Source organism: Eptatretus burgeri, chromosome 3 (genome assembly GCF_056783735.1).
Source record: "Eptatretus burgeri isolate ZD-2024b chromosome 3, Ebu_testis_v1, whole genome shotgun sequence".
In the NCBI taxonomy this organism is placed as follows: domain Eukaryota; kingdom Metazoa; phylum Chordata; class Myxini; order Myxiniformes; family Myxinidae; genus Eptatretus; species Eptatretus burgeri.
In genome coordinates this window covers 144,103,702-144,117,945 of record NC_140963.1, presented here as the reverse complement: position 1 = coordinate 144,117,945, position 14,244 = coordinate 144,103,702, and the positions used below count along the sequence as shown (strand labels likewise).

The 14,244-nt window shown below is 44.1% G+C and overlaps 1 protein-coding gene across 5 annotated transcripts in view; it reads right to left on the bottom strand.

Moving 5' to 3' along the window:
• Window positions 1-2,073: 2,073 nt before the first annotated feature.
• LOC147031204 (N-chimaerin-like) overlaps window positions 2,074-14,244 on the bottom strand; it is a 118,031-nt gene continuing 105,860 nt past the window's right edge. For all 5 annotated transcript variants that reach the window (XM_085876035.1, XM_085876032.1, XM_085876034.1 and 2 more), the window contains one exon: window positions 2,074-3,462. In XM_085876035.1, coding sequence (XP_085732161.1) covers window positions 3,291-3,462 — 172 coding nt within the window. In that variant the 3' untranslated portion in view covers window positions 2,074-3,290. The remainder of the gene's footprint in view (window positions 3,463-14,244) is intronic.

The window sequence follows — 14,244 nt, the reverse complement described above, 5'->3', positions numbered from 1 at the left end:
CCGTGGCTCAGGACATTCCGCAACTCGATCTTAACCAGCTACTCACCTACCTGCCTACCTACCTTGAGCTGTTCCATCACATTCAGTGTCTCCACAGGATGGTTTTAAGAAACTCAAGAAACTTAACATTAAAAAGGGTGGTGGACCTGACTGCATTCCACCTCGTATTATCAAGGAATTTGTATATGAATCGTGTTTACGTCTTACCGAAATATTCAATTGCTCACCTTGTGAAGGTGTTTTACCTGATATCTGGAAATCCGCTTATGCTATACCGGTTTCGAAGTCTCAACCACCTAATTTCGATCACCTGCATCCAATTTCACTCACATGACTATTTTCCAACGTTTTTCAGGATTTTGTCATCAATTGCATATTTGTGGACATGAGGTACTCTTTTGACATTCGACAGTTTGGTTCTCTTAAGGGTTTGTCTACAACCCATTGTTTAGTTAAAATACTGGATGGGATTTTTCAGGGAACTGATAAACTTCAACATCCTTCTGTTTTGGTAGCTACTCACTTATCTAAAGCCTCTGATCGAGTTAGCCACCATATTGTTAATAAATTTATTCATCTTGGTGTTAGACCATCTATTATCCCATAGATTTGTCGTTTTGTTATTATCCAATAGAAGTAAAGCTACATGGTACAATGGGGCAGTTTCCGCATGGGAAACAACCAATGCTGGAGTCACACGAGGTACAAAAATTGGTCCGGTTAGGTCTCTTAGCCATGATAAATGGCCGTTTCCGGTTATCCTGAAGTTTCACACAATAAGTATGTTGATGACCTGACTTTTTGTCAAACTTATAGTGACGCTGAACATACTCGTCTTATGCAGCAGCAACTTGACTGTCTCCAGGAATGGTCATCTCGAAACAAAATTAATTTTAATACTACAGTAGTTCATGCCAAGTCGTCATCACATGTTTTTGAAGACTCACGGAAGAGGTGCCGAGTTTTCATATCGGAGATTCAGTTATTAATCAAATACATAGTGTTAAACCGTTCGGCTTCCATGTGAAGGAAAACTTGAAATGGGACTCTCAAGTTCAGGCCATGGTGTAAAACCTTCAACAGAAAATGGAATCACTTTGGAATGATGAATCGGAATCGATTCATTCCACTTTGGAATCGGCTTCACCCGCATGGTTTTGTGGCTTAACTAAAGTCCAGATGGAATGTTTGGAGAAACTTCAACGGAAAGCGTTTGGTATAATTCTCTCGAGTGACTTTTGTAGAACCAATCCTTAAAGAGACGTTTGTAGCGGACTTAATATTCCGGTCCTTTCTGAGAGGCTCGAACAGCTCTCCCTCAATTTTGGCAATCCACTCTGAAAATGAAGCATACACAGACATTGGCTTCCCCCACCGAGGATCAATAACCGAAGGAACTCTGACACGTTATCTACGATTAGATGTCAAACCAAACGCGAGACCTGAAGTCGGAGTCCCATCGCCATTTTAACCTCCATTTTGAATAAGAATTGTATGAGGTCCTTGTGTTCACGACGAGTTAGGAGTCTCTTGTGGTTTGATGTGTAATGTGTGATTTTTTTCTTCGTTTTACGTGACATTTTATCCCAATTATCCAGTATTTTATGTGTGAGGTGTTTATATTTTTTGTTTTATTCTTGCAATACTTGTAAATTGACTGGAATTCATCCGATGGCTGTGAAAGTCGTTTTGAAATAAACTAATTATCAATTATCATTATTATTGCTTTCATTTGTCATTCAGCTCTTCCATGAGCCTAAACCTTTGCAGAAAGAGAAAAAAATGAAATGTTTCCCCATTATTGAACATGTGTTGTTGTTGTTGTTGTTGTTGTTCGTGGTGACAAAGTGAAAACGTTTCAGTTAACAATCGTTTCATTCTGATTCAACAATGGCGCACGAAGTGAACCTCAACAATTAGTCGGATAAAAAGGCAGAAAACAAAACCATTTTTTTCTCTCAACCATAGGTAGGTTCACATCCGTCACGAGTTGATAAAATATATGGTTTACAGTTTTGTCATCGTCATACGAATTCCTTAAATTATTAAAATAGAATAAATAAATAAAAACTATTTCAATCTCACATTTAATAACTTAAACTGCAAATTACATGAATGGACAATTCAATTTACAGACACCGATTTCATTACCATCAGAATTCCCAATTCATTCACACAAATATCATGGAACTTGGTTCCCTCCTGCACGTAGTTGCTAACGTATCCGACACACATGTCCAGCAATGTACAAAGTGAACAAAAGCACCAAGACGAACCGTACCACGACACAGAGAACATTGGGACAACAGCCTACAGGCCTGTACGTACACGGCTGGAATATTTCATGGGACTCGTACAGGAAAGCTCGAGATCCAGGAGGGGAGCTGAAGTGGCGATAGATTACAGAGGAGATGGACACATGAGTGCGCAAGCTTGAGTGACAGCAAGATGGTGAAAATGGCCTGTAAGTGGAAACAACACGAGTAAAACAGTTGGATGAAAAGGAAATGTAAACAAAGCGTAAAGGACAACGTACTCAGCCGACAGCTGAGAGTCCAAACGATGTTGGATCATTCGTTGTCCGGTCTTGCCGAGTTCTACTTTTGTATGAAACATCAATCAGATGACCGAGGGCAAGGTGTTCCAACCCAAAGGTACAGGAAACACCAAGGTGATTACGGTATTGTAAAATGAGAGAAACGGCTTTCTCCCATCGCACGCAAACTTTACACAACTGACTGTGTGATGGAGGAGAAAGGTGTATACAGGTAAAGCACAGTGTCCTAAGTACCTGATCACACTGGCAGGAGGACAGAACACCCAACACAGCCATTCACTTGTAAACTATTTAAATTACAGCAAGTACGTCATCCCTCTCGAGCTGAGACTTTGTTCAAATGCCATCAGTGTTTACACATTCTGATTAATGTCGACAACAAACTAGCTGTAAAGTAAAAATACAACTCATCTGGTAAATTGCATTCTGCAACATTACGCTGACAAATAAAATCCATAGCATGTGTGTACATGTGCAGGTTGCTGTACACGACACTAGTCTGTGTGTCCAGTCTCTCTGTCCCTCCCTCAGTCAGTCCCTCCTGCACACTGTCCCCACTACCCCGCAACCCCTCCCTCATCCCACTCTCTGTGTTAGTTAGCTGAAACACGAAAAAATAATTCTGGGGAACAATTTCGGAGGGATGGAGTGAATACTTGAGTCATAAGATATCCCAAAGCATTGTGGGTTAAACATGTGCGCTCCATTGTTGAACTCCCCAACAGGGAGATGCTCAGAATAAGATTTCCTCGTGTCGAATGAGCAGCTCCACGACGAGCCGCTGGAACCGGATATCGTTAAGAGCCGCCATCACATCTTGCTCAAGAGGTCGCATCAGCGTTGGTCCAAACACTATGGCCAAGTTCTCAGCGTTCATCAGGTTTTCCTTCTCGTATAGAGTGAGCCTGGTGTGCACGTTTCATGCAGTACATGTTAGACAAATGCAAGATAAGGTCACATGAATGAATACAACTTCTTTCATTGCTATCACTTTGATTCATTCCTTTCAACTGATTTGTTTTCACTTTGAATAATTTCAAGAACAGGGATCAAAAAACCAGGAAAGGCACAAAAGGCTGTGCGAGGTGACATGCCATGCAGGGGAGGCCGTGTGAACAATGGATGGGGAAGTGTGTAGGAACAGGTGGCAAAAGCCACAGGTGACCTTTGGCCAATATTTTATCTACGATTAGATGTCAAAGCAACTGCTAGACGTGGTCGGAGTCCCATCGCCATTTTAACCACAGGTTATTTACAGGATGTTCGACCTGTAATGGCACAGGTTGTTGGCACAGGTTAATGGCCAAATGGCCCAGGTTATTGGCCAAAAGCCAATATTTCACAGGTGACCTTTGGAAAAAAGGTGCGACGACGCAAGGATGATTGGCAATTTGATGTGCAGAATGTGCAGGAAAATGCATGGGATGGACAGAGTAATGCAGGTAATGGGTGGGAAATGCAAATGGAGAAATGCCAAGGGTGTGGGGAAACGTCCAACGTGAACATGGATTTCGAGGAACGTACGAGACAGCAATTTAGATGATTGAAAAGACAATGTGAGAGGCAGACTCAGCTGAGTGAAGGATGAGAGAAACTGTATGTCAGTCAACAAGGCTGCAAGATTCACAGTCCAAGCTTCAGGCCCGGTCACACCGTGACGTTTTAGCCAGCGTATGCCGATTTTTGAATTTTTTTTCTAAAACGCTGGCACACGTTGAATACGTTATGGGTAAGTTTTGATAACATTGAGAGCACGCTGAAAAACACTGCCATACGTCGTTGTACGTTGGCTTTAAACGTTGTACTTTTTGGTTGTTCTCAAATTTTTTCATGCTTGAAATTTCACGACGTATGCCGGCGTATGACTCACACGTTCCGCTACGCTGGCCACAAGTTGTATGCACGGTCTGCGATCGTTGACAGACGTCAACACATGCTACTTGTAAGTTAATCAAAAGTTGAGACACGCCGAGGTAATGTTTAGCGTACCCGAAACTTATTTCTAACCTATGATTAACGTGTTGTTGGCACGTTACGCGATCGTTGCCACACATCGACAGACGTTACTTTTAAGTTACTCATAGGCTGAAAGACGTCGGTATAATGGATCGTCCTTGCGTCAGCGTCCACGGCCACGGCCAGGACACTTATTTGCAGCATTCTTCAAACTTTTCTTCGGCATGACGAGGATGTTCACACTTCGATGTCTAGCTTGGCTATGATTCCAATTGTCCATCGGCAGCGTCTATTTAAAATAGTCGAGTTTGAGCGTTTTAACACGTTCAGAAGAAACGCTCCAAATTTCCAAACCCCAGCGTCAAAAAACAAAGGCGAGTGACAGCAATTTAAATCGTTCATTGTAAACAATGAAAATAGTTGAGTGATACCGTTTAAAAGTCGTTGAGTTTAAAAAAATCCAATTGTTGAGTGCAAGCGTCTACTTTCAATAGTGGGGTTTGAGCGATTTAGCACGTTCAATAGAAACGATTAAAATTTCCGAGCGCCAGCGTCAAAAAACAAAGGCGAGTGACAGCAATTTAAATCGTTCATTGTAAACAATGAAAATAGCTGAGTGGTACCGTTTAAAAGTCGTTGAGTGTAAAAAAATCCAATTGTTGAGCGCAAGCGTCTACTTTCAATAGTGGAGATGCAGCCATTTAAATCGTTGAGTGGCAGCCTATGAATAGCAAACCCTACGTCACCGGCAAAGATAAACTGCCGCACGATATGGATAAGTTAGGCTATCGTTGGGCATAGTTTGTGAACGCCGGCTTCACGCTAATTATTCGTTGGTATATCGTATCTATAAGTAATCAAAGCGCTCTATGCACATTATTAGTTCATTGTGCATTTGTCCAACCCGTTATGAATAGACCTAAATCGTAAAAACAAGCTATAGCTCATTGTTGAAAAAGCCCCATAAAAAATTAGCCGCGAAGAACTTCGAACAATGGTGAAAAGATGTCTCCTACCCGTGGACACGCGGACGCAAGGACGATCCATCATAACCCACACCCTCCCCCTCACACTCACCTACTACTGCCAACATGAACAAACTACTAATACTAATACTAATACTGATACTGATACTAATACTGTTACTGCTGACATGGATATAGACTCAAAAAGGACTCGAAAACACTGTTGGGTTCCCCTTTTATGAGCAGCATTTTTATATACCAATTCCCAAAACCGCTGGGAACACGTCTTTATATGGCAGTTGTAAGCTAGAAACACGTTCATTTTTTTTTTTTTGTCGACCGGAAGACGTCATTGGAATAAGTCTACATACGTCGATGTGTGTTGGGACTACGTAAAGAATTGGTTCAAAGCACGTCAAACATAAGTTAGAAATAAGTTTCGCGTAAAAAAGACATTACCGCGATGTGTTTCGACTTATGAGTAGCTTATAAGTAGCCTTTGTGGACGTGTGTAAGCGTCCACATATCGTGTGTAAAACTTATCCCCATCGCATGCGGAACGTGTGTCATACGCCGAGTACGTCGTAAAATTTTGAACATGTTTAAAATTTCTTGACGTACTCTACTTACTACGACGTATGATAGCGTACTTTAGCGTTCTACTCACATACACCAAACTTACTCATACCGTATTTGACGTGCCCCAACGTTTTAGACACATTTTTCTTAGGGCGGCATACGCTGGCAAGTTCGCCAAGGTGTGACTGCGATGTTGTCACTTCCATTTCTACGGCAGTTATGATTCGAATCGTTGTGCATCAGCCTTTTAATAGGCTACGTCACGACATCGTCGGCGATGCGTGCAACGCGCTATGCCTAAGTTAGACTATTGTTGGGCATCGGTTTGTAGGCCGACAACAGGTTCAGCATTCATTGGTGTAAGTTATCTATAACACAACGAAACGTTCTGTGTCCGTTACCAATGCGTTATACATAAGGCCAAGTCGCTATGAATACGTCCGAATCTTTAAAAAAAAAACATCAAAAGTTCAACGTAAGCCAGCGTTTTACATACATTTTAATACGTTGCCATCGCTGGCTAAAACGTCAAGGTGTGACCGGGCCTTTAACAGGTGAATGAGGTGCCAAGCGCAATTCTGAACGAGATGCCATTGAGAATAGCTGAGGCTTTGTAATGAACAGGTGAGGCCAATAAGAAATAAGGAAGAGGTGAAATGAAGTCGCGCAAAGGATGGACAAGATTGTGCAAGGGAGCACAAGTGGACATGCTTTTTTCTTGACATGATAGACACATAGAAGAGCTATAATGCAATGGAAAGGATAAAAATGAAAATGGGGAGGGGGCAGAGGGAGGAGGACACCAACAACACATAGAAGTGAGAGTGACAGAGATCAAGGGGAGGGGGAGAAGGACACATGGAGGGAACAAGCTGCACACAAGGTGAATGAAACATGGCAAGAGGAGGAAGCGAGAGGAGGGGATGAAACAGAAAATGAACAAAACAACTGCCAGCAAACAAACGAAAAATGTAAAACCGTTTCATCAATACTATACATTTAGAAAGTTATACAAGAAAGAAACTCACAAAAGTTCAAGATACACCAACTCTAACTTTTCAATATATCTGCATCAAAATATGCAATTGGTGGGAAAATAAATAAATGCAACTTATTCAGAAATCCACGCCATGATCCCTTTGTTGGCAAGTCTTGGATCAATGCGAGTATCTCCTGTAACCTTTTGAACATCTCACACTGATGGTTCAAAATCCCAGAACACCTTCCCAAGTAACGTCACAGGTTATCCCAGAACACCTTCCCAAGTAACGTCACAGGTTATCCCAGAACACCTTACCAAGTAACGTCACAGGTTATCCCAGAACACCTTACCAAGTAACATCACAGGTTATCCCAGAACACCTTCCCAAGTAACGGCAAGTGAGGTTAGTGGTATAGTTATTATGTGCAGAATGTAACCGAAGTGGGGTAAAGGGTATCTATACCAATAAATGTCAGTGTGTGTGTGTGTGTGTGTGTGTGTGTGTGTGTGTGTGTGTGTGTGTGTGTGTGTGTGTGTGTGTGTATGTCAGAGCGTGTGTGTATGTCAGAGCGTGTGTGTATGTCAGAGCGTGTGTGTGTGTCAGTGTGTCAGAGTGGGTGGGTGTGTGGGTGTGTGGGTGTGTCGGTGTGTCAGTGTGTGGGTGTGTGGGTGTGTCAGAGTGTGTGGATGTGTCGGTGTCAGTGTTGGTGTGTGGGTGTCAGTGTGGGCTCCTCCATAGCCATGAAACCTATCAGGTTGAAACTCTGCGTGCAAAACAAGAAAACTCCAAGGAAGTGCACGAGTGAAAATTGAGCATTTGGGTTCATTAAAACACACCTTTTGAAGTTAATTAAATTAACAGCCTTATTTAATTATATTCTTCATCAGGCACCATCCCCATCGGCCACTGCTGTCAATGGGGTCTGCAGGCGTATCCTGGGTTACCTGACTGAAGTCTGAAGCTGCCATGTTTTTTGGACTGCCCAACTTTGCCTTGACTTCGAACAGGCCACAACGATTTCTTCACAATGAATTAATTTTTTCCCTCTCCTCACTCATATAATTGATAACTACGAATTGCTGGCTACATTTAAATGCTTATAAACACCTAGAGATGCCAGCGTTCCTTGTAATATTTCATTTCTGCCCATACCAAAATTTTGTCAGGTCAGGTCAGATTGGATCGTGACTTGCTACAGGTATCATGAAAACCTGAACAAACCTGTTTCATGGTCGGGTTGTCGGCGACTAAACCGTCTCCCCCACCAGGTTTCCTGGTGACGAGGGTGTATGATATGGACACCTAGCAGGTGGGAGTACGTCCTGTGCAGATTCCCTTCAAAGGGCAGCTCACCAGATGACGGGATTAGGGCAAAGTCTTCGGGGCCCCCAATCTTTGATGATAGGAGGGAAACCACAGGGTAAATTTCCCGGGCCAGATTTCGGTTGTGTGTGGCGGGGTGGTGCTGAGGTGTCGTCCACCAGAAGGCGGTCTCCTTGGGTTAACCAGAGGCGGGCCCTTCGGGTGGGTGCCTGGGATGTCCGATCCCTAAGAAAGGATGATCACCTGTCTCTGTTAGCATCTGAGCTCAAGCGTTTGAACATCAGTATTGCAGCACTCTCTGAGGTTCGGAGACCGGATTGTGGCGAGATCATGGTGGGTGGATCTACCTACTATTGGTCTGGTCGCTCTGATGGTTACCATGCCCAAGGAGTTGCTGCAGCTGTGTCCAATAAGCTGACTCCGATGATAATTGAGGTAACACCGGTCAATGACCAGATTATGAGACAAAGGATTCGTCACTCCTTGGGTGTCATTTCCCTGGTCTCTGTTTATGCTCCGACTGAGATGAGTGATCTCACCGTGAAGGATGTATTCTACGCCACACTCGAGTCTGTGGTTGATCAGTGCCCCAAGCGAGATACACTTCTAGTCTTGGGGGATTTCAATGCATCGACTGGAACTGATAGGGATGGTCATGAGAAATGTGTTGGTCCCCATGGGTCTGGAACTGTGAACCAGAAAAGCACTAAGTTCCTTGGCTTGCAAGAAGTCGTGGACTTAGGGTGGCCGGTTCATGGTTTCAGCACCCACAAGCTCATCGCTGGACTTGGTATTCCAATGCAGGTGGTGTGGCAAAGGAGATTGACCATGTGCTTGTTGATGGTTGATGGAGGATGATTCCGAACTGCAGGGTCTACTGGAGTGTTCAGTTCCTCAATACTGACCACCGGCTTGTTGTAACAACTCTGAAGTTTCAGCTTAAATCCAGGAGAATGGTACCATCCCAGCCTCGGCTGGTCGTTGGCAAGCTCAAGGATGAGAGAGTAGCTGAGGAGTTTGCGAACAAGCTGAGTGGAAATTTGGGGTGTCTGGGTGCTTTTGGGAATCCTGAAGAGTTGTGGAGTGCCTTCAAGACCACCATCCTTGATGTTTCCGGTGGATGTCTTGGAACTCACCGTAGGGCGAAGAAGAATTTTGTCTTTCAAGGGACACTGGATACCATTGACCAGTCACAGGGCCAGGCTGAATTGCAGAGCTGAGCTGTTCAGGGAGCTGAGGCATAAAACTGTATGTGCACTAAGGGAGGACAAGGAGGCACATGTGCAAGGAATCTGTGAGGGGGTAGAGCATCACCTGTGGTCAAGTGATTCTCGTCCTGCTTTCAAGGAAATTCGTGCATTGCGTTTCTCCAAGTCCATCCCTTGGTGTATTGCAGTGAGAGTGGAGGGTGGTAGGCTCTTGACTGAGGAATCCAAAGTGAAATTCCACTGGGCCGGTTACTTTGAGTGACTGATCCATCAGCTGTTGAGTTGGATGTCAGGGATAGAACTATCCCCATTGCTAACCATCCAATCAACTGTGAACTGCCTTCGTTTGTGGAAATAGAGGCTGCACTGAATGAGTTGAAAGGGGGTAAAGCTCCTGGGATCTCTGGCATCCATGCTGAACTTCTCAAGGATGGTGGAAATGCTGCACTCGTGTTGTTGCATGAAGTTCTGTGCTCTGCCTGGAACACAGGCATCATCCCAACTGACTGGAAGAGCGGCCTTGTTGTCCCTCTCTGGAAAGGGAAGAGTGATCGCCAAGACTGCAATAACTACCGAGGGGTGACACTGCTCTCAGTGCCGGGCAAGGTCTTTGCTCGGATAATTCTTGATCAGGTTCGCCACCATCTGCTGGAGCACCAGCGGCCAGAGCAGTCAGGCTTTACACCAAAGAGGTCAACGATTGACCGTTCCTTGCTCTTCGGGTCCTCACAGAACACAGACACGAGTTTTGGCAGGGGCTGCCTGCAGATTATGTTGCTCTCTGTAAAGCATTCAATCCAGTGAATCAGGATGCCCTCTGCAGGATTCTTGGTCTTCGTGGGGTGCTACCAAAACTGATCAATCTGATGTCTGAACTCTACTCTTGTACTGAGAGTGCTGCGAGATGTGGTGGTGCCATCTCTGACTTATTTCCAGTTGTTAATGGAGTTTGTCAGGGGTGTGATCTGGCCCCCACACTTTTCAGCACTTGTATGGACTGGATTCTGGGGAGAATGTCGAAGAGATCAAGCATCATTTGGGAATGTCAAGATCTCTGACCTTGATGACGCAGATGATGCAGTCATCATTGCGGAGACTGGATATCATGTTGGGGGCCCTCGAGGTGCTGAATGAGGAGTCGGAGCCGCTGGGATTACGGGTTTCCTGGGTCAAAAATAAGATCCAGGCTTTCAATGACATCTTGGATGCTGCTGTCCTGTCTGTACCTGTTTCTGGCGAGGATGTTTTGGTCACGGAGAGATTCACTCACCTTGGCAGTGATATTCATGTCTCTGCTGGCTGTGGGCCAGAGGTCAACAGAATCTGGTTTCGGCCTGAGGAGTCGTGAATTCGCTGGATCATGGGGTGTGGCTCTGACAGTACCTGTGCGGGAGGATGAAAGTCCCAGTCTTCAGGTCCTTGGTGCTTCCAAGTCTTGCTCTATGGATGTGAGACTTGGACTCCGACCAGAGATCTGAGACGGAGACTTAATTCCTCTGGTTCCAGGTCTCTTCGGAGAATCCTTGGCTATCGCTGGTCGGACTTTGTGTCAAACGAGCGGTTGCTGACAGAGATTCAAATGAGATTTGTTACCTGCATCATCCGTGAGCATCATCTGCGGCTGTATGGACATGTGGCTCATTTTCCTGACGCTAATCCTGCTCACCAGATTCTCTCAACGAGGGAGCCTCGTGAGTGGAGGAGGCCAATGGACCGACCACATGCTTGGTGGTTGCAGTAAGTTGATTGGCATCTCAAGGAGATGGGGATGGGCCAGGCACCTGCCTGGGGGATAGCCAGATGGAGTGGACGCAGCGGAAAGTGTACGCAGCCACGCGCTGCTCCAGCGCATGCTCCCATACCTGACTTGACATAACCTCGGGAATCTCATAAAACGATGGCGAATTACAAAATGAATCTCCAGATTTGAACTTGGCAGCAGTTCTGACGCTAAGAAAGTTCATTTGTCCAATTCCGACATTGCTTGGGCGTTTCCGAGTGCATGGTTTATCAACGGCAATTGTAAAACTCTTGCCAAGCCAGATGTTCTGTTGGAGTGCTTGCTTGAGTGCTTAAGCCACCTTCCGAGCAAGCAACGCATAGTCGATCGCGGTACAGTTCATGTCCCGATCGGGATGTACAGTCGTCAGTTACTTCAGTTACCTTATGGAGGTTTTATCAGGCTCTTCTTTGTCCTCGTGACTGTTTCTAAAGTATTTGGTTATCAGATTTGCTTTACAAAGGTTATTTGGTTTCTTTTTGTGAGTTTCAAAGCAAAATATATTTGACAATGCCTGATTTCCAAACTGTTTACCGTATTAACGTGTTTTCCAAATTACCGAGCCAAATTATTTTTTCCATCCATCACACGCAGCTGTTTCTAAAGATTATTGTTTGTAAACATATCCCTGAAACGTCTATAAACGTTCTTTGATGAAAGCTACTCAAAGTTTTTGAGTTGTATCGAGTAAGTACTACAGTTGGTAATCACACTGACTCCAATCTGCAGATTCCTGAAGAATTGTTGATATCGGCCAAGCACGTGTGTGTGTGTGTGTGTGTGTGTGTGTGTGTGTGTGTGTGTGTGTGTGTGTGTGTGTGTGTGTGTGTGTGTGTGTGTGTGTGTGTGTGTGTGTGTGTGTGTGTGTGTGTGTGTGTGTGTGTGTGTGTGTGTGTGTGTATAAAAAATCATGCTGTACATCTTTCTTAGCCACATATGTCAATGCTGAAGAATCACTTGAGCTTGTTTTTTTAATTCTCAGATTTGGATCTTCACCAAAATCGAATCGATTCGTCCTTATCACACACTCAACCTGTCCACCAAGTTTCGTCCGAATCCGTCAATAACTTTTTGAGATACCGTGCTCACAAACAGACAGAAAGACAGACAAACAGGGGTGAAAACATTCCCTCCATCTCCCTTTGGTGGCAGAGATAATAAGTAAAATCGAAGGTTGTTAGTTCTCTAGTTTATTCATGCAGCTGTCAGCCTCTGGGAGAGGTAACGTCTCTGGAGCTCCTGGGCCACACTATGACATCACCAAGCTGCCCTCAAAAGCCAGCTGCCATCTCAGAATTGTCCACATGGTCAAGTCCTTCATCTGCTATCTCGGCTTATAACGAAGTACAAAATCAAAGTGTTTTGGAATCTGGAATGCCTCCGCTTCCTATCTTCACCTCATGGAATGCAAGGCTTGTATGTCATTGGCATTTCACAACACGAGGCTGAGTCTCAGAGTCCGCTTCTCTCTCGCCACGTACCTGATCTTGCAGTCAATTTTTGCCTGTTCTTGCCTCATTACCACACCACATGCATACCCCGCATCTCTAAGTCGTGTGCATTCTAACAAAAACCATAACCTTGTCACCCTCCCCAAGTCCAAACCTCGGGAGGGTAACAAGGCTAAACTGGCATTGGTCGGTCTTACTATGATTTTTGTTTAGATGTGACTGTGTTTTATTCTTGAATACCAGAACTTGTATTTGTAGATATTTAACTATATTTGGTTGTTATCTCCATTTGCGGGTTTCAGGAGGTGGGAGGGAGTCGTCCCAGAACTCGAAATCTCCATCTCCTATTTTTTGTTGAAGGATCATGATTCACAAACCAAACTGTGAAGTTTCGTTCTCATAGCCTCGTTCCAAGGGCTCTTTTCAAAATCTTCACTCAAACCGATGACAGCCTCCACTTGTAGCTCGTTTGTAGTGATATTCCCCAGAATGATTTTTAAATATTCAGTAAGGGTTTTCTTCATCATTCCTGTAGCTCCGACGATCACTGGTATAATTTCAGCTTTCTTCTTCATTTTCCACATCCTATTGACCTCATGTTTTAGATCCTGGTATTTGGTCATTTTCTTGATTTCGTAGCATTTAGTCAAAAGTCATTGGGAACTCAGACCTTGATCAGCAATGCCGACTTTTCCATTTTGTGGTTGAGCACCATGTCCGGACGCAATGCTTTGTTTGCAACGTTCACACTTGATGGTATGTATCATCATGTCGTGCGTGAACATGATATGTTCATTTTCAAGGATTGGCTCTGGTTTGTGTTTCCATGATTGTTCTGGGACCGGGATGTTGAAATGTTTAGATGTGCCAGTGGATTACTCTGTAGATGCTGTCATGTCTTTCTGTGTGCAGCTGTTCCGACATGAGTTCTTTACATCCCGAAAGGAGGTGACAGGTACTTTTTGTTTCTTCCCTACAAAACCTGCATTTGTCTGATTGACTCAATCCCACCATTTTCTTAAAGCATTAGTGTTGTGTCCTTGGTCTTGGGCATTGATGATACCAATTATTATAGCACATACAATGGTCTGTAAAGGTAGTCACCCCCTCCCAATAATGTTACATTTAGATGAATTACGAATCATATGGAAACAATTTTTCCAAATGAACTTTTTTATTCATAACTGAAGAGATCAAACTAAACAGTCATTGTTTAAGGAAGTTACCTGTTGGGAGTACCTGTAAAAAACAAGTACAAATCAAAATTTACTAGGTGTAACAGTATTCAGCCCCTTCTGTCAGTACTTTGTGGAAACACCTTTTACAGCAATGACTGCTACGAGCGTTTGTGGGTAGGTCTCCACCAGCTTTGTACAGTGACATGGTGAAATCTTTGCCCATCGGTCACATGGAAATTTCTCTAGTTCTGCCAAGTTTGATGG